The sequence below is a fragment of the Triticum urartu genome, chromosome 2A, assembly GCF_056163025.1.
Source record: "Triticum urartu cultivar PI428250 chromosome 2A, HENAU_Tu73, whole genome shotgun sequence".
Taxonomy (NCBI): Eukaryota; Viridiplantae; Streptophyta; class Magnoliopsida; order Poales; family Poaceae; genus Triticum; species Triticum urartu.
Window position 1 is genome coordinate 655433338 of NC_141874.1, and position 18026 is coordinate 655451363.

An 18026-nucleotide genomic window follows, 5' to 3' on the forward strand; every position below is an offset into this window, starting at 1 on the left:
GCATCTCCGCCACACCTAACTGTTGAACATGTCGCCTTTTAGTCGGCCAACACTCAGCGCCATACAACATTGCGGGTCGAACCGCCGTCCTATAGAACTTGCCTTTTAGCTTTTGTGGCACTCTCTTGTCACAGAGAATGCCAGAAGCTTGGCGCCACTTCATCCATCCGGCTTTGATTTGATGGTTCACATCTTCATCAATACCCCCATCCTCCTGCAGCATTGACCCCAAATACCGAAAGGTTTCCTTCTGAGGTACCACCTGGCCATCAAGGCTAACCTCCTCCTCACACCTAGTAGTACTGAAACCGCACATCATGTACTCGGTTTTAGTTCTACTAAGCCTAAACCCTTTCGATTCCAAGGTTTGTCTCCATAACTCTAACTTCCTATTTACCCCTGTCCGACTATCGTCAACTAGCACCACATCATCTGCAAAGAGCATACACCATGGGATATCTCCTTGTATATCCCTTGTGACCTTATCCATCACCAATGCAAAAAGATAAGGGCTCAAAGCTGACCCCTGATGCAGTCCTATCTTAATCGGAAAGTCATCAGTGTCGACATCACTTGTTCGAACACTTGTCACAACATTATCGTACATGTCCTTGATGAGGGTAATGTACTTTGCTGGGACTTTGTGTTTCTCCAAGACCCACCACATGACATTCCGCGGTATCTTATCATAGGCCTTCTCCAAGTCAATGAACACCATATGCAAGTCCTTCGTTTGCTCCCTATATCTCTCCATAAGTTGTCGTACCAAGAAAATGGCTTCCATGGTCGACCTCCCAGGCATGAAACCAAACTGATTTTTGGTCACGCTTGTCATTCTTCTTAAGCGGTGCTCAATGACTCTCTCCCATAGCTTCATTGTATTGCTCATCAGCTTAATTCCACGGTAATTAGTACAACTCTGAACATCCCCCTTGTTCTTGAAGATTGGTACTAATATACTCCATCTCCATTCTTCTGGCATCTTGTTTGCCCAAAAAATGAGGTTGAAAAGCTTGGTTAGCCATACTATCGCTATGTCCCCGAGACCTTTCGACACCTCAATGGGGATACAATCAGGGCCCATCGCCTTGCCTCCTTTCATCCTTTTTAAAGCCTCCTTGACCTCAGACTCCTGGATTCGCTGCACAAAACGCATGCTGGTCTCATCAAAGGAGTCGTCCAGTTCAATGGTAGAACTCTCATTCTCCCCATTGAACAGCTTGTCGAAGTACTCCCGCCATCTATGCTTAATCTCCTCGTCCTTCACCAAGAGTTGGCCTGCTCCATCCTTGATGCATTTGACTTGGCCAATATCCCTCGTCTTCCTCTCTCGGATCTTGGCCATCTTATAGATGTCCCTTTCACCTTCCTTCATGCCTAACCGTTGGTAGAGGTCCTCATATGCCCGACCCCTTGCTTCACCAACAGCTCGCTTTGCGGCCTTCTTCGCCATCTTGTACTTCTCTATGTTGTCTGCACTCCTATCCAGGTATAGGCGTTTGAAGCAATCTTTCTTCTCTTTAATCGCCTTCTGGACATCATCATTCCACCACCAGGTATCCTTATCTTCGCTTCTCCTTCCCCTGGACACTCCAAGCTCCTCCAAGGCCACCTTACGAATGCAAGTCGCCATCTTCGTCCACACATTGTTCGCATCTCCTCCTTCCTCCCAAGGGCCCTCCTTAATGACCCTCTCCTTGAACGCTAGAGCTACCTCCCCCTTGAGGTTCCACCACTTCGTTCTAGCGACTTTGGCACGCTTATCCCGCTGGACACGAATCCGAAAGCGGAAGTCAGCAACCACCAGCTTATGCTGGGGTACAACACTCTCTCCAGGTATCACCTTACAGTCTAGGCACGCACGCCTATCTTCTCTTCTCGAGAGGATGAAATCAATCTGGCTAGAGTGTTGGCCACTACTAAAAGTCACCAGATGTGATTCTCTCTTTCTAAAGAGGGTGTTAGCTACAATCATGTTGTAGGCTAGAGCAAAGCTTAAGACATCTTCTCCTTCTTGATTCCTGATGCCATAGCCAAAGCCCCCGTGCGCCCCTTCAAAACCTGTGTTAGATGTAGCCACGTGGCCATTGAGGTCTCCTCCTATGAAGAGCTTCTCACCAATCGGTACACTCCTAACCATGTCTTCCAGGCCTTCCCAGAACTCCCTCTTGGTGTTCTCATTGTGGCCTACTTGCGGGGTATACGCGCTGATAACATTGAGAACCAAGTCCTCAACTACCAGCTTGACCAGGATAATCCGGTCCCCACGTCTCTTGACATCTACCACTCCATACTTGAGGCTCTTGTTGATCAAGATGCCTACGCCATTTCTGTTTGCAGCCGTCCCTGTGTACCACAGCTTGAAGCCGGTATCCTCCACATCCTTCGCCTTCTGTCCTCTCCATTTGGTTTCTTGGACGCAAAGGATATCAACACCTCTCCTCACCGCTGCATCAACAAGCTCCCGAAGCTTCCCTGTCAGAGACCCTACGTTCCAGCTACCTAAGCGAATCCTCCTAGGCTCGGCTAGCTTCCTTACCCTTCGCACTCGTCGAGTCAAATGCGAAGACCCTTGCCCATTTTCCACTACATCCGGGCACCGATGTAGCGCGCCACTAAGGATGCGACGACCCGATCCTCGCTCACTTGCCACCGTATCCGAATCAAGATACAGCGCGCCACCTTGGGGGTGACGGCCCGGCCCTTGCCCATTTTTCACCACACCCGGGTTCCGATGTAGCGCGTCGCTGAGAGGGTTACGCCCCAACGAAAATCTTTTGGGTTTCATCTTCATAAGAGTGGCTAAGTTTTTACTTTGGCTCGCCAAGCCTATCACAACCCTCCTCCTTTACCCGGGCTTGGGACCGGCTATGTTGAGACAACATAGGCAGAGTTAAATACCTTCTTTTTAGACAAACTCTTAAAATACCTCTGTCTACGAGGCTTCTTTTTCTTTTTCTTTCTGAGGGGGGTGTACGCTAGACAGAAGTGGAGGGGCCAACGTGGCCCTTGAAGTAATGTAGAATGTAGGCCTGATAAGGCCCAGTATTTCGCTGCTACCGATTGCGGCCCAATATCAGCCACTGTCTCCTACGCCGCTTAACATTTCTGATTCCCCATCGCCGCCTACGCCGCTGAGAAGCGCCGTCTCCATGAACAACTGCAGCCTACGGCGCCGCCTCACCCCAAGGTATTTCTCCTCGCGCGCACGGAGACATCGCGACCTACTTCCCCATCAATTTGTCCTTCTCCCCAAGATTAATTTGTCCTTCTCCCCATCAATTTGTTCTTTGAAGCGGCGCCATGGAGGAGAAGAGCTCTGGGTCTGGGCAGAAGAAAGAAGCGAGCACGGCCAACCTGCCGGCGGAGGATGCAGTGCTTGTTCCTTTAAGCGGCGCCATGGAGGAGAAGAGTTCTGGGTCTGGGCAGAAGAAAGAGGCGAGCACGACCAACCTTCCGGCGGAGGAGGCAGTGCCGGCAGCGGCCAGCCTCCTCTCGGAAGACCTCATCTTTGAGATCCTCTCCCGCCTCCCCGCCAGATCCCTCCACCGCTTCAAGTGCGTCTCCCCGTCCTGGCGCGACCTCATCGCCAACCCCGCCAACCGCAATAAGCTGGCCCAAACCCTCGCCGGCTTCGTCTACAGCACCTACGACAGGGTTGACCCCCGCTTCCAGCGCTTCCACTTCGCCAACGTCTCCGTCGGCGCAGCCCCGCCGGCCGACCTGTCCCTCCCTTTCTTGCCACACAACAAATACTGGTACATCGCCCAGCTGGACACCTGCAATGGCCTCCTCCTCTGCCTTGCCTACATGGCCCCTTCTCCTTCCACGGACATGGATTCGACGGTTGAACCCCATTTCGTCGTGTGCAATCCGGCCATCGAGAGGTGGGTCGACCTGCCCCCTATCCCAGAGGTGCGAAGCGACCATCGCATCTTCGCTCGTTTGGCTTTTGATCCAGCAGCGTCGTCCCATTTCCATGTTCTTCAGTTTGAGGAGACCGTTCTGGAGAAACGCATCACGGGAGTGAACATCTATTCTTCACAAACTGGAGCCTGGAAGCATAGACAAAGCCGGTTGGTTGAGAGAATTAGCCTGTGCACTGGCCTTACAAGTGTCTTCATCCACGATATGCTGCACTTGCTTGGTGTGCGGAAATCCATGAAGAAAAACGACGATGCGGTGCTGGTAGCAGTGGACATGGAAGGGCAGGTGTGGAAGACTATCTGTGTGCCATCAGGTGGCTTGAGTTTTAGAATTGGATTGTCACAGGGGTGCTTGCACTATGCTACCACACCCCTAGCTACTGTCGACAAGAACCAGAAGAAGAAAAGTAAGGAGAGTAACACACTGATAGCATCACTCTGGTGCATGGAGGATTATGATAGTAAACAATGGATCCTGAAGCATAGTGTCAGCAATGTTGAGTTACAGAGCGTAACTAGGGTGGAGTACAAGGTGGCTGCTATTCATCCAGACTGTGACATGCTTTTCTTGGATTCATGTGTTGATGATACATTGGCATCATACGATATGCAACATCGGAAATTCCGTCAAATCCTTAATCTTGGGGAAAACAAGGCAACACTATTTGTACCCTATGTTCCACTTTTCTCAGACTCGTTAGCAGGTGCAAATGGGCAGTAGTGTTATCTACAAATCCAAGCTTGTGTTTCCACCAAGAATTTGCTCTTCTGCAAGCTGAACAGTTTGTCTGTTGATTTCTGAATCCACCTAAATTTTGTCATCCAATTGGCTGGTGCTCATGCTTCTGCTAGCTTGATTTTCTGTTTAAAGCAATCCCTGGTAACCTTAAGGATTAAGCATATTGCAATTTCAGAGAACGTTGTTACTGTTGTCTGTGTAGTTATTATCCTGGATACGAAGTCGTTTCATGTGGTTGAATTATTCTGGAATCTGATTTTCTTGGCCATAATATTTAAGGATTATCTGTCCTAGCTCCTAATATTGGTGAGTGTAGTCTGTAAACTTTGAAGTCCTCGGGAGTTCGGTGATGCATTACCATTGAGCATCAAGAATTTTTTATCTACTTTAGCTGTAGCTAAGGAATGCAGTCTGCTGCAGTTTAACTTCTGCTACCCAACTGAATAATTCCATCAACGACGAAAGAAAACACCAGCTTTCCTAAGAAGTTTTCTTGCTGTGTGAGAAAAACAAGAAAAGTCTACTTCTACCCTATGTTCTTCTGTTCTTGGAGTCATCAGTAGTGCAGATGGGCAGTAGTGTTATCCACAGACCACATTTGTGCTTCCTCCAAAAATTGGCTCTTTCCTAGGCTGAATTATTTGCCTCTTGATTTGTGAATCAACTTAAATAATGCTGTTCAATTCCTCAAAAAAATGCTGTTCAATCTGCTAGTGCTTACATTCCAGCTAGCCTGATTCTTTGTTCCGAGCCATGCCTGCTGCTTAGAGAGTAAGCATATTATAATTGCAAAAACAACATGGTTGCTATTGTTGTTTCTAGCTATTGCCATAGACATGAATCTGTTCCATGTGGCTTGGTAAAACTGTGATCTGGCTTTCTTGGCCATAATATTTAAGGAATATGATTGCCCAAAACTCAAATATTAGTTAGTGTACTGAAAGTCTTAACCAGAATTTTCCTGTATCTATTTGATCCTGGTCCTCAGCGATAATGAACTGCATTAAACAATTTCCTTTCATCTAGTTTTGCTGTAGCTAATGAATCATGGTGAATCCAGTTGAACTTCGTCGGTTACGTTGGATCATGTAATCTTGATATATTTTTTGCTCTTGGTCACTGTTGAAATGCCTATTTGATCTTAGTCCTAAGCGGTAATGCACTGTGACTATAGATAATTAATGAGTTCTGATGAATCCAGTGGAACTTCTTTTGACCACCTGACCCTGTTTACCGAGGATCAAGTAGTCTCGATACATTTGTGGCTGTGCATCAGGTGATAAACCAAAGGTAAATGCCATGTAGTCTTGTCTGTGGACTGTGGTTCGTGCATAAGAGTTGAGAGGGGGATTTTGGCAGGTGCCAAGGCATTTGTGTCCGTGCTAGAAATTTGGTACACGTTAAGATAATACTATGGAGATGTTTCTTTCTGTGTGAAGCAACTTATTCCGTGGCATCGACACACTTTGGAAATCTTTCGTGTTTTCCGTGAGAGATCGTGAGATTCACCGGGCATCATGGTTGATCACATGGTTATAAGATCCATTTCACTCCATGGTTCAGCATTTGGTCTGCTTTGAAGTTTCTCTCAAGCCAGTCTCGTGGAAAATGAGACAAGCAGCCAGCACCAGCATGTTTTGGGCGTGACCCCTGAAGGTAGAGCTTTGTTGAGGGACATCATATGATCGATATTCCAGTCAATTCCATGCACCTGCGCAACTTGTTCTTTCTTTTTAGCATGCAACTTGTTGATGTCGGCTCTTGATCATGACCTGTATGTACCTGTCTCCAGACTCCGTAGAAATGAGGATAAATATTGGTTTCTTTCAGTGACAACTTTTTTCTAGTGGAGAAGTTAGGACTAGAGCACGTGCTCTGAGGTGGGAAACACTGTTTTCTGGTGGAAACAAATTCTTAAACAATTGCATACTCAAGCCGTCAATACAATTGTCGTAGAAAAGCAGCATGTCACCGATTGCACAAAATAGATCATGTTTATAGTGCCAAAAAAACACTAAACATTATTTCACCCACACGGCATGCAAAAATGTTATTTTCCAATGAAAACTTGCTGAGGGATAGGGCAGTTTGCTAGTGTGGTAAATATATTATTTTCTTTACATTTTTTTCTGACATTTCGGAAGTACTCCTACGGTCCTACCATGGTTTACATCCCAGGAGCAAAGCCAAACCGCTTACAGGCGCGCATCCTTGACCGAATGATTCGGCCAGTCAACCATGCGTCCACGCCTGAGCACCTTCCCCGAAGCTGCCAACCCCCAGGTTCTTGTACATAACAAACTCTTCAGTTCATGGCAGCCATGCGATGCGAGCAATGGTAACACAAATGTCAGCGGTGAGCGCCGCTTTCGCCCTCCGCTCACTGCCTTTCCTCTTCCTGCTCCTCGTCGCCAACAGCAAAGCCACCATGCTAAACATCACCAACCGATGCTCCTACACCGTGTGGCCGGCCGCTGTGCCAATCGGCGGTGGCGTGCAGCTCGACCCGGGGAAGTCATGGACCCTCAACGTATCCGGCCTCACCTCCAGCGGACGCCTATGGGCGCGCACGTGTTGGGGAACGTAGCAGAAATTTAAAATTTTCTAAGCATCATCAAGATCAATCTATGGAGTAATCTAGCAACGAGGGGAAGGAGAGTGCATCTACATAACCTTGTAGATCGCTAAATGGAAGCGTTCAAGTGAACGGGGTTGATGGAGTCATACTCGTCGTGATCCAAATCACCGATGATCCTAGTGCCGAACGGACGGCACCTCCGTGTTCAACACACGTACAGCCCGGTGACGTCTCCTACGCCTTGATCCAGCAAGGGGAGAAGGAGAGGTTGGGGAAGACTCCATCCAGCAGCAGCACGACGGCGTGATGGTGGTGGAGGAGCGTGGTACTCCAGCAGGGCTTCGCCAAGCACCGCAAGAAACGAGGAGGGAGAGGGGTAGGGCTGCGCCAAGAAGGAGATTGAATCGTGTCTATGGCAGCCCAAAAGCTCAAGTATATATAGGGGGAGGGGAGGGGCTGCGCCCCCACCTAGGTTTCCACCCCTAGGGGTGGCGGCCAGCCCTAGATCCCATCTAGGGGGGTGGCCAAGGGGGGAGAGAGGGGAGCGCACCACTAGGTGGGCCTTAGGCCCATCTGAGCCTAGGGTTTGCCCCCTTCCACTCTCCCTTGTGCCTTGGGCCTTGATGGGGGGCGCACCAGCCCACCAGGGGCTGGTCTCCTCCCACACTTGGCCCATGCAGCCCTCCGGGGCTGGTGGCCCCATTTGGTGGACCACCGGGACCCTCCCGGTGGTTCCGGTACATTACCGATAAAACCCGAAACTTTTCCGGCGACCAAAACAGGACTTCCCATATATAAATATTTACCTCCGGACCATTTCGGAACTCCTCGTGACGTCCGGGATCTCATCCGGGACTCCGAACAACATTCGGTAACCACGTATATCTATTCCCTATAACCTAGCGTCATCGAACCTTAAGTGTGTAGACCCTACGGGTTCGGGAACCATGCAGACATGACCGAGATAACTCTCCGGTCAATAACCAACATCGGGATCTGGATACCCATGTTGGCTCCCACATGTTCCACGATGATCTCATCGGATGAACCACGATGTCGCGGATTCAATCAACCCCGTATACAATTCCCTTTGTCTATCGGTACGATACTTGCCCGAGATTCGATCGTCGGTATCCCAATACCTTGTTCAATCTCGTTACTGGCAAGTCTCTTTACTCGTTCCGTAACACATCATCCCGTGATCAACTCCTTGATCACATTGTGCACATTATGATGATGTCCTACCGAGTGGGCCCAGAGATACCTCTCTGTTTACACGGAGTGACAAATCCCAGTCTCGATTCGTGCCAACCCAACAGACACTTTCGGAGATACCTGTAGTGTACCTTTATAGCCACCCAGTTACGTTGTGACGTTTGGCACACCCAAAGCACTCCTACGGTATCCGGGAGTTGCACAATCTCATGGTCTAAGGAAATGATACTTGACATTAGAAAAGCTTCAGCATACGAACTACATGATCTTGTGCTAGGCTTAGGATTGGGTCTTGTCCATCACATCATTCTCCTAATGATGTGATCCCGTTATCAACGACATCCAATGTCCATGGACAGGAAACCGTAACCATCTATTGATCAACGAGCTAGTCAACTAGAGGCTTACTAGGGACATGGTGTTGTCTATGTATCCACACATGTATCTGAGTTTCCTATCAATACAATTCTAGCATGGATAATAAACGATTATCATGAACAAGGAAATATAATAATAACCAATTTATTATTGCCTCTAGGGCATATTTCCAACAGTCTCCCACTTGCAATAGAGTTAATAATCCAGTTCACATCAATATGTGATTAACACTCAAGGTCACATCCCCATGTGACTAACACCCAAAGAGTTCTGGGTTTGATCATGTTATGCTTGTGAGAGAGGTTTTAGTCAATGGGTCTGCAGTATTCAGATTCGTATGTACTTCGCAAATTTCTATGTCATCTTGTAGATGCAACTACTACGCTACATTTGGAGCCATTTCAAATAACTGTTCTACTTGGAGCTATTCTAAATTGTTGCTCCATTATACGTATCCGGTATCTCTACTCAGAGCTATCCGGATAGGTGTTAAGCTTGCATCGACATAACTCTTTACGCCGAACTCTTTATCACCTCCATAACCGAGAAACATATCCTTATTCCTCTAAGGATAATTTAGACCGTTATCTGGTGATCTACTCCTAGATCACCTTTGTACCCTCTTGCCAAATATGTGGCAAGGCACACATCAGGTGTGGTACTCAGCATGGCATACCGTATGGAGCCTATGAAGAAAGCATAGGGGACGACCTTCGTCCTTCCTCTTTCTTTTGCCGTGGTCGAGCTTTAAGTCTTAACTTCATACCTTACAACTCAGGCAAAAACTCCTTCTTTGACTGATCCATCTTGAACACCTTCAAGATCATGTCAAGTTATGTGCTCATTTGAAAGTACCATTAGGTGTTTTGATCTATCCTTATAGATCTTGATGCTCAATGTTCAAGTAGCTTAATCTAGGCTTTCCATTGAAAAACACTTTCCAAATAACCCTATATGCTTTCCAGAAATTCTACGTCATTTCTGATCGACAACATATACTCATCAGAAATTCTATAGTGCTCCCACTCACTTCTTTGGAAATACAAGTTTCTCATAAACTTTGTATACACCCAAAAACTTTGATCATCTCATCGAAGCATACATTCCAACTCCGAGATGCTTACTCTAGTCCTTAGAAGGATTGCTGGAGCTTTGCATACTTGTTAGCATCTTTCAGGATTGACAAAACCTTCCGGTTGTATCACATACAACCTTTCCTCAGGAAAATCGTCGAGGAAACAATGTTTTGACATCCTATTTGCAAGATTTCATAAATAATGCAGTAATCGCTAATATAATTCCAACAGACTCTTAGCATCGCTACGAGTGAGAAAGTCTCATCGTAGTCAACTCCTTGAACTTGTCGGAAAACATCTTAACGACAAGTCGAGCTTTCTTAATGGTGATACTTACCATCATTGTCCGTCTTCCTTTTAAAACCCATATGTACCTAACAGCCTTACGACCATCAAGTAGTTCTTCCAAAGTCTACACTTTGTTTTCATATATGGATCCTCTCTCGGATTATATGGCCTCGAGCCATTTTGGAATCCAGGCCCACCATCGCTTCTCCATAGCTCGTAGGTTCATTGTTGTCTAGCAACATGACTTCTAAGACAGGATTACGTACCACTCTGAAGTAGTACGCATCCTTGTCATCCCACGAGGTTTGGTAGTAACTTGATCTGAAGTTTCATGATCACTATCATAAGCTTCCACTTCAATTGGTGTAGGTGCCACAGGAACAACTCCCTGTGCCCTGCCACACACTAGTTGAAGAGACGGTTCAATAACCTCATCAAGTCTCCACCATCCTCCCACTCAATTCTTTCGAGAGAAACTTTTCCTCGGGAAAGGACCCGATTCTAGAAACAATCCCTTATTGCTTTCGGATCTGAGACAAGAGGTACACCCAACTGTTTTGGGTGTCCTATGAAGATGCATTTATCTTCTTTGGGTTCGAGCTTGTCAGCCTGAAACTTTTCACATAAGCGTCGCAGCCCCAAACCTTTTAACAAATGACAGCTTAGGTTTCTCTAAACCATAGTTCATACGGTGTCATCTCATCAGAATTACGTGGTGCCCTATTTAAAGTGAATGTGGTTGTCTCTAATGCCTAACCCATAAACTATCATGGTAATTCGATAAGAGACATCATGGTATGCATCGTATCCAATAGGGTGCAGTTATGATGTTCGGACACACCATCATACTATGGTGTTTCAGGCTGTGTTAGTTGTGAAACAATTTCCACAATGTCTTAATTCTGTGCCAAACTCGTAATTCAGATATTCATCTCTATGATCATATCATAGATATTTTATCCTCTTGTCACGACGATCTCTCACCTTCACCCTGAAATTACTTGAACCTTTCAATAATTCAGACTCGTGATTCATCAAGTAAATATACTCAACATCTACTCAAATCATCTGTGAAGTAAGAACATAACGATATCCACTACACGCCTCAGCACTCATTGGACTGCACACATCAAAATGTATTACTTCCAACAAGTTGCTTTCTTTGTTCCATTTTACTGAAAACGAGGCTTTCAGTCATCTTGCCCATGTGGTATGATTTGCATGTCTCAAGTGATTCAAAATCAAGTGAGTCCAAACGGTCCATTTGCATGGAGTTTCTTCATGCATATACACCAATAGACATGGTTCGCATGTCTCAAACTTTTCAAAAACGAGTGAGCCCAAAGATCCATCAACATGGAGCTTCTTCATGCGTTTTATACCGATATGACTTAAGTGGCAGTGCCACAAGCAGGTGGTACTATCATTACTATCTTATATCTTTTGGCATGAACATGTGTATCACTATGATCGAGATTCAATAAACCATTCGTTTTAGGTGCAAGACCATTGAAGGTATTATTCAAATAAACAGAGTAACCATTATTCTCCTTAAATGAATAACCATATTGCGATAGACATAATCCAATCATGTCTATGCTCAATGCAAACACCAATCTCGATGGTAGAGGGAGCGTGCGATGCTTGATCACATCAAGCTTGGGAAAAACTTCCAACACATATCGCCAGCTCACCTTTAGCTAGTCTCCGTTTACTCCGCAGCCTTTTATTTCGAGTTTACTAACACTTAGCAACCGAACTGGTATCTAATACCATGGTGCTACTAGGAGTACTAGTAAAGTACACATTAACACAATGTATATCCAATATACTTCTATCGACCTTGCCAGCCTTCTCATCTACCAAGTATCTAGGGTAATTCTGCTCCAGTGGCTGTTCCCCTTATTACAGAAGCACTTAGTCTCGGGTTTGGGTTCAACCTTGGGTTTCTTCACTAGAGCAGCAGCTGATTTGTCGTTTCATGAAGTATCCCTTCTTGCCCTTGCCCTTCTTGAAACTAGTGGTTTCACCAACCATCAACAATTGATGCTCCTTCTTGATTTCTACTTTTGTGGTGTCAAACATCGCGAATATCTCAAGGATCATCATATATGTCCCTGATATATTATAGTTCATCACGAAGCTCTAGCAGCTTGGTGGTAATGCGTTCGGAGAAACATCACTATCTCATCTGGAAGATCAACTCCCACTCGATTCAAATGATTGTTGTACTCAGACAATCTGAGCACAAGCTCAACAATTGAGCTTTTCTCCCTTAGTTTGCAGGCTAAGAAAATCGTCGGAGGTCTTATACCTCTTGACATGGGCACGAGCCTGAAATCCCAATTTCAGCCCTCGAAACATCTCATATGTTTCGCGACGTTTCAAAACGTCTTCGGTGCCTCAACTCTAAACCGTTTAACTGAACTATCACGTAGTTATCAAAATGTGTATGTGAGATGTTCGCAACATCCACAGACGACGTTCGAGGTTCAGCACACTGAGCGGTGCATTAAGGACACAAGCCTTCTATGAAGCAATGAGGACAATCCTCAGTTTACGGACCTAGTCCGCATAATTGCTACTATCAACTTTCAACTAAATTTTCTCCAGGAACATATCTAAATAGTAGAACTGAAGCGCGAGCCATGACATAATTTGCGAAGACCTTTTTGACTATGTTCAGGATAATTAAGTTCATCTTATGAACTCCCACTCAGATAGACATCCCTCTAGTCATCTAAGTGATTACATGATCCGAGTCAACTAGGCCGTGTCCGATCATCACGTGAGACGGACTAGTCAACATCGGTGAACATCTTCATGTTGATCGTATCTTCTATACGACTCATGTTCGACCTTTCAGTCTTCCGTGTTCCGAGGCCATGTCTGTACATGCTAGGCTCGTCAAGTCAACCTAAGTGTTTGCATGTGTAAATCTGTCTTACACCCGTTGTATGTGAACGTTGGAATCTATCACACCCGATCATCAGGTGGTGCTTCGAAACAACGAACTGTCGCAACGGTGCACAGTTAGGGGGGAACACTTTCTTGAAATTATTATGAGGGATCATCTTATTTACTACCGTCGTTCTAAGTAAACAAGATGTAAAAACATGATAAACATCACATGCAATCAAATACTAGTGACATGATATGGCCAATATCATATAGCTCCTTTGGTCTCCATCTTGGGGCTCCATGATCATCTTGTCACCGGCATGACACCATGATCTCCATCATCATGATCTCCATCATCGTGTCTCCATGAAGTTGCTCGCCAACTATTACTTCTACTACTATGGCTAACACGTTTAGCAATAAAGTAAAGTAATTTACATGGCGTTTCTCAATGACACGCAGGTCATACAAAAAATAAAGACAACTCCTATGGCTCCTGCCGGTTGTCATACTCATCGACATGCAAGTCGTGATTCCTATTACAAGAACATGATCTCATACATCACATATATATCATTCATCACATCCTTTGGCCATATCACATCACAAAACACTTGCTGCAAAAACAAGTTAGACGTCCTCTAATTGTTGTTGCAAGTTTTTACGTGGCTGGTATAGGTTTCTAGCAAGAACGTTTCTTACCTACGCCAAAACCACAACGTGAATTGACAATTTCTATTTACCCTTCATAAGGACCCTGTTCATCGAATCCGATCCGACTAAAGTGGGAGAGACAGACACCCGCCAGCCACCTTATTCAACTAGTGCATGTCAGTCGGTGGAACCGGTCTCACGTAAGCGTACGTGTAAGGTTGGTCCGGGCCGCTTCATCCCACGATGCCGCCGAATCAAGATAAGACTAGTAACGGCAAGATAATTGACAATATCGACGCCCACAACTACTTTGTGTTCTACTCGTGCATAGTAACTACGCATAGACCTGGCTCATGATGCCACTGTTGGGGAACGTAGCAGAAATTCAAAATTTTCTACGCATCACCAAGATCAATCTATGGAGTAATCTAGCAACGAGGGGAAGGAGAGTGCATCTACATACCCTTGTAGATCTCTAAGCGGAAGCGTTCAAGTGAACGGGGTTGATGGAGTCGTACTCGTCGTGATCCAAATCACCGATGATCCTAGTGCCGAATGGACGGCACCTCCGTGTTCAACACACGTACAGCCCGGTGACGTCTCCTACGCCTTGATCCAGCAAGGGGAGAAGGAGAGGTTGGGGAAGACTCCATCCAGCAGCAGCACGACGACATGGTGGTGGTGGAGGAGCGTGGTACTCCAGCAGGGCTTCGCCAAGCACCGCAAGAAACGAGGAGGGAGAGGGGTAGGGCTGCGCCAAGAAGGAGATTGAATCGTGTCTATGGCAGCCCAAAACCTCAAGTATATATAGGGGGAGGGGAGGGGATGCGCCCCCACCTAGGTTTCCACCCCTAGGGGTGGCGGCCAGCCCTAGATCCCATCTAGGGGGGCGGTCAAGGGGGGAGAGAGGGGGCGCACCACTAGGTGGGCCTTAGGCCCATCTGAGCCTAGGGTTTGCCCCCTTCCACTCTCCCTTGCGCCTTGGGCCTTGGTGGGGGGGGGGCGCACCAGCCCACCAGGGGCTGGTCCCCTCCCACACTTGGCCCATGCAGCCCTCCGGGGCTGGTGGCCCCACTTGGTGGACCACCGGGACGGTCCCGGTACATTACCGATAAAACCCGAAACTTTTCCGGCGACCAAAACAGGACTTCCCATATATAAATCTTTACCTCCGGACCATTCCGAAACTCCTCGTGACGTCCGAGATGTCATCCGGGACTCCGAACAACATTCGGTAACCACGTATATCTATTCCCTATAACCTAGCGTCATCGAACCTTAAGTGTGTAGACCCTACGGGTTCGGGAACCATGCAGACATGACCGAGATAACTCTCCGGTCAATAACCAACAGCGGGATCTGGATACCCATGTTGGCTCCCACATGTTCCACGATGATCTCATCGGATGAACCACGATGTCGCGGATTCAATCAATCCCGTATACAATTCCCTTTGTCTATCGGTACGATACTTTCCCGAGATTCGATCGTCGGTATCCCGATACCTTGTTCAATCTCGTTACCGGCAAGTCTCTTTACTCGTTCCGTAACACATCATCCCGTGATCAACTCCTTGATCACATTGTGCACATTATGATGATGTCCTACCGAGTGGGCCCAGAGATACCTCTCCGTTTACACGGAGTGACAAATCCCAGTCTCGATTCGTGCCAATCCAACAGACACTTTCGGAGATACCTGTAGTGTACCTTTATAGCCACCCAGTTACGTTGTGACGTTTGGCACACCCAAAGCACTCCTACGGTATCCGGGAGTTGCACAATCTCATGGTCTAAGGAAATGATACTTGACATTAGAAAAGCTTCAGCATACGAACTACATGATCTTGTGCTAGGCTTAGGATTGGGTCTTGTCCATCACATCATTCTCCTAATGATGTGATCCCGTTATCAACGACATCCAATGTCCATGGTCAGGAAACCGTAACCATCTATTGATCAACGAGCTAGTCAACTAGAGGCTTACTAGGGACATGGTGTTGTCTATGTATCCACTCATGTATCTGAGTTTCCTATCAATACAATTCTAGCATGGATAATAAACGATTATCATGAACAAGGAAATATAATAATAACAAATTTATTATTGCCTCTAGGGCATATTTCCAATAGCACGGGCTGCTCATTCGACGGCAAAGGCGACGGTTCATGCCAGACGGGCGACTGCGGCGGCACGCTCGCCTGCACGGACTACGGCCAGCCGCCGGTCACGCTAGCCGAGTTCACGACCGGCCAGGACCAGATGGAAGATTTCTTCGATATCTCCCTCGTCAACGGCTTCAACGTGCCCATGGATTTCCTGCCGGTGCCAGCAAAGGGAGGGCCAGGGTGCAGCAAGGGGCCGCGCTGTGAAGCCAACATAACGTCGCGGTGCCCGACTGAGCTGCAGGCTCCGGGAGGCTGCAACAACGCGTGCATCGGGAACGGGACGAGCAACTGCGAACCCACCACCTACACCGTCTTCTTCAAGCATATGTGCCCGGACGCCTATACCGACTACAACGACTCTACTTGCCCGACGGGAACCAACTACCAGGTCATCTTCTGTCCCCCGTTCAATCTAACAGTTGCACCGGCACCCGCGAGCTCTCTGCCTGCACCTATTGGGCCATCGTGCAAGAGGCTGAAATCCTCTGTCCTAAGAAGCCATGCTGTGATTATAATAGCTCCTGTGGGTGGTTTCATTTTGCTCGCGGTATTGGTTACAATCATTTTCTTCACATGTAAATGTAACCAAAGTGCAAAACGGCACCAGGAGATGGAGGAAGAGGAAGAGTTTGGTGAGCTACAAGGAGCACTAGTAAGGTTCACATTTCAGCAACTACAGGTAGCAACCTGGCAATTCGCAGAAAAGCTTGGGGAAGGAGGATTTGGGTCTATTTTCAAGGGGCAATTTGGTGAAGAAAGAATCGCTGTGAAACGTTTGGACCAAGCTGGCCAGGGGAAGATGCAATTTTTGGCAGAGGTTCAAGCAATCAGCAGCATCCACCAGATCAACCTGGTGAGATTGATCAATTTCTGCGCAGAGAAATCTCATAGGCTCTTGGTATACGAGTATATGCCCAAGAGGTCCTTGGATAGGTGGATTTATAGTCGACGTGACAATAATGCTCCTCTTCTGGATTGGAGCATGCGATGCAAGATTATTACTCACATCGCTAAGGGTCTCTCTTATCTTCATGAAGAGTGCACAAAAAGAATTGCTCATTTGGATGTCAAACCACAAAACATCCTCTTAGATGATAACTACAATGCAAAACTTTCTGATTTTGGACTATGCAAGCTCATTGATAGAGATATTAGCCAAGTGGTTACTCGAATGAGAGGCACGCCTGGATATTTAGCTCCTGAATGGTTGACATCACAAATCACAGAAAAGGCTGATGTTTATAGCTTTGGTGTCGTGGTCATGGAAATCATTTGTTCGAGAAAGAACCTTGACATCTCTCAATCTGAAGAAAACATCCATCTTATTACACTAGTGGAAGAAAAAGTGAAGAGTGGTCGGTTGGTAGATTTGATTGACAAGAGCAGTACCGACATGCAAGCACACAAGCAAGATGTAATTGAGATGATGAAGCTTGCGATGTGGTGTTTACAGACTGAGTGCAGAAACAGACCTAATATGTTCGATGTTGTAAAATTATTGGAAGGTGGTGACATGAAAGCAAACACTAACATAAGTAATAACTTTGTTGCAACAAGTCCAACAAAGTTTGGCATGGCTGGAAATCTGAGCTACTCAGATTCACCTTAGGTCTTAGATCTATCAGGCTAAGGTGAATTGAGAGAACCCCAAGAACATATGCAATTAGACCGCAAGCAAGAGACTTTTTGTCTAAATGTATAATGTTTAACTTCTTTGATTTAGAAAAAACAACCTAGCTAAGACCAAACATGGTGGTAGTGATAGACCGATGGTTGGTGGTAGCTTCTCATCACTAACCGGCCAAGTGGCCCGTCAATGATAAAGAAGTCATCACTGGCCCAAAACAGATGGGCCAATCGTGCGTCAATGATGATATGATTTGACCGGTCAGTGCTATCCACGCCTGTAGTAGTGGGAGTCCCCAAGTGTCTTTACCCAAACCATAGATGAGAGGTCACACAGTTGTTAAGAGTATTAGTTAGTTGTATAGCTTGTATGTGTAAAGGCAAGCCCATCCGGCCCATGTAGTTGTGTATATCTTATTATTGCAGAGAAATAGAGAAGGTTGACTTGGCCATTCCCCACTTTATCTAACATGGCAT

At 46.5% G+C, this 18026-nt stretch overlaps 2 protein-coding genes across 2 annotated transcripts; both read left to right on the plus strand.

The window, feature by feature from the left end:
* Positions 1 to 3089: 3089 nt before the first annotated feature.
* Positions 3090 to 4958, plus strand: LOC125530929 (F-box protein At5g49610-like). Its single transcript, XM_048697234.2, has 2 exons — positions 3090 to 3190; positions 3297 to 4958. Exons 1-2 carry the CDS (start codon positions 3153 to 3155, stop codon positions 4645 to 4647), a joined length of 1389 nt encoding a protein of 462 aa, XP_048553191.1. The 5' UTR covers positions 3090 to 3152; the 3' UTR covers positions 4648 to 4958.
* Positions 4959 to 7012: 2054 nt separating this feature from the next.
* Positions 7013 to 17532, plus strand: LOC125537697 (PR5-like receptor kinase). The gene is made up of 3 exons (XM_087542012.1): positions 7013 to 7236; positions 15888 to 16350; positions 16396 to 17532. Exons 1-3 carry the CDS (start codon positions 7013 to 7015, stop codon positions 17530 to 17532), a joined length of 1824 nt encoding a protein of 607 aa, XP_087398138.1.
* Positions 17533 to 18026: the final 494 nt, after the last annotated feature.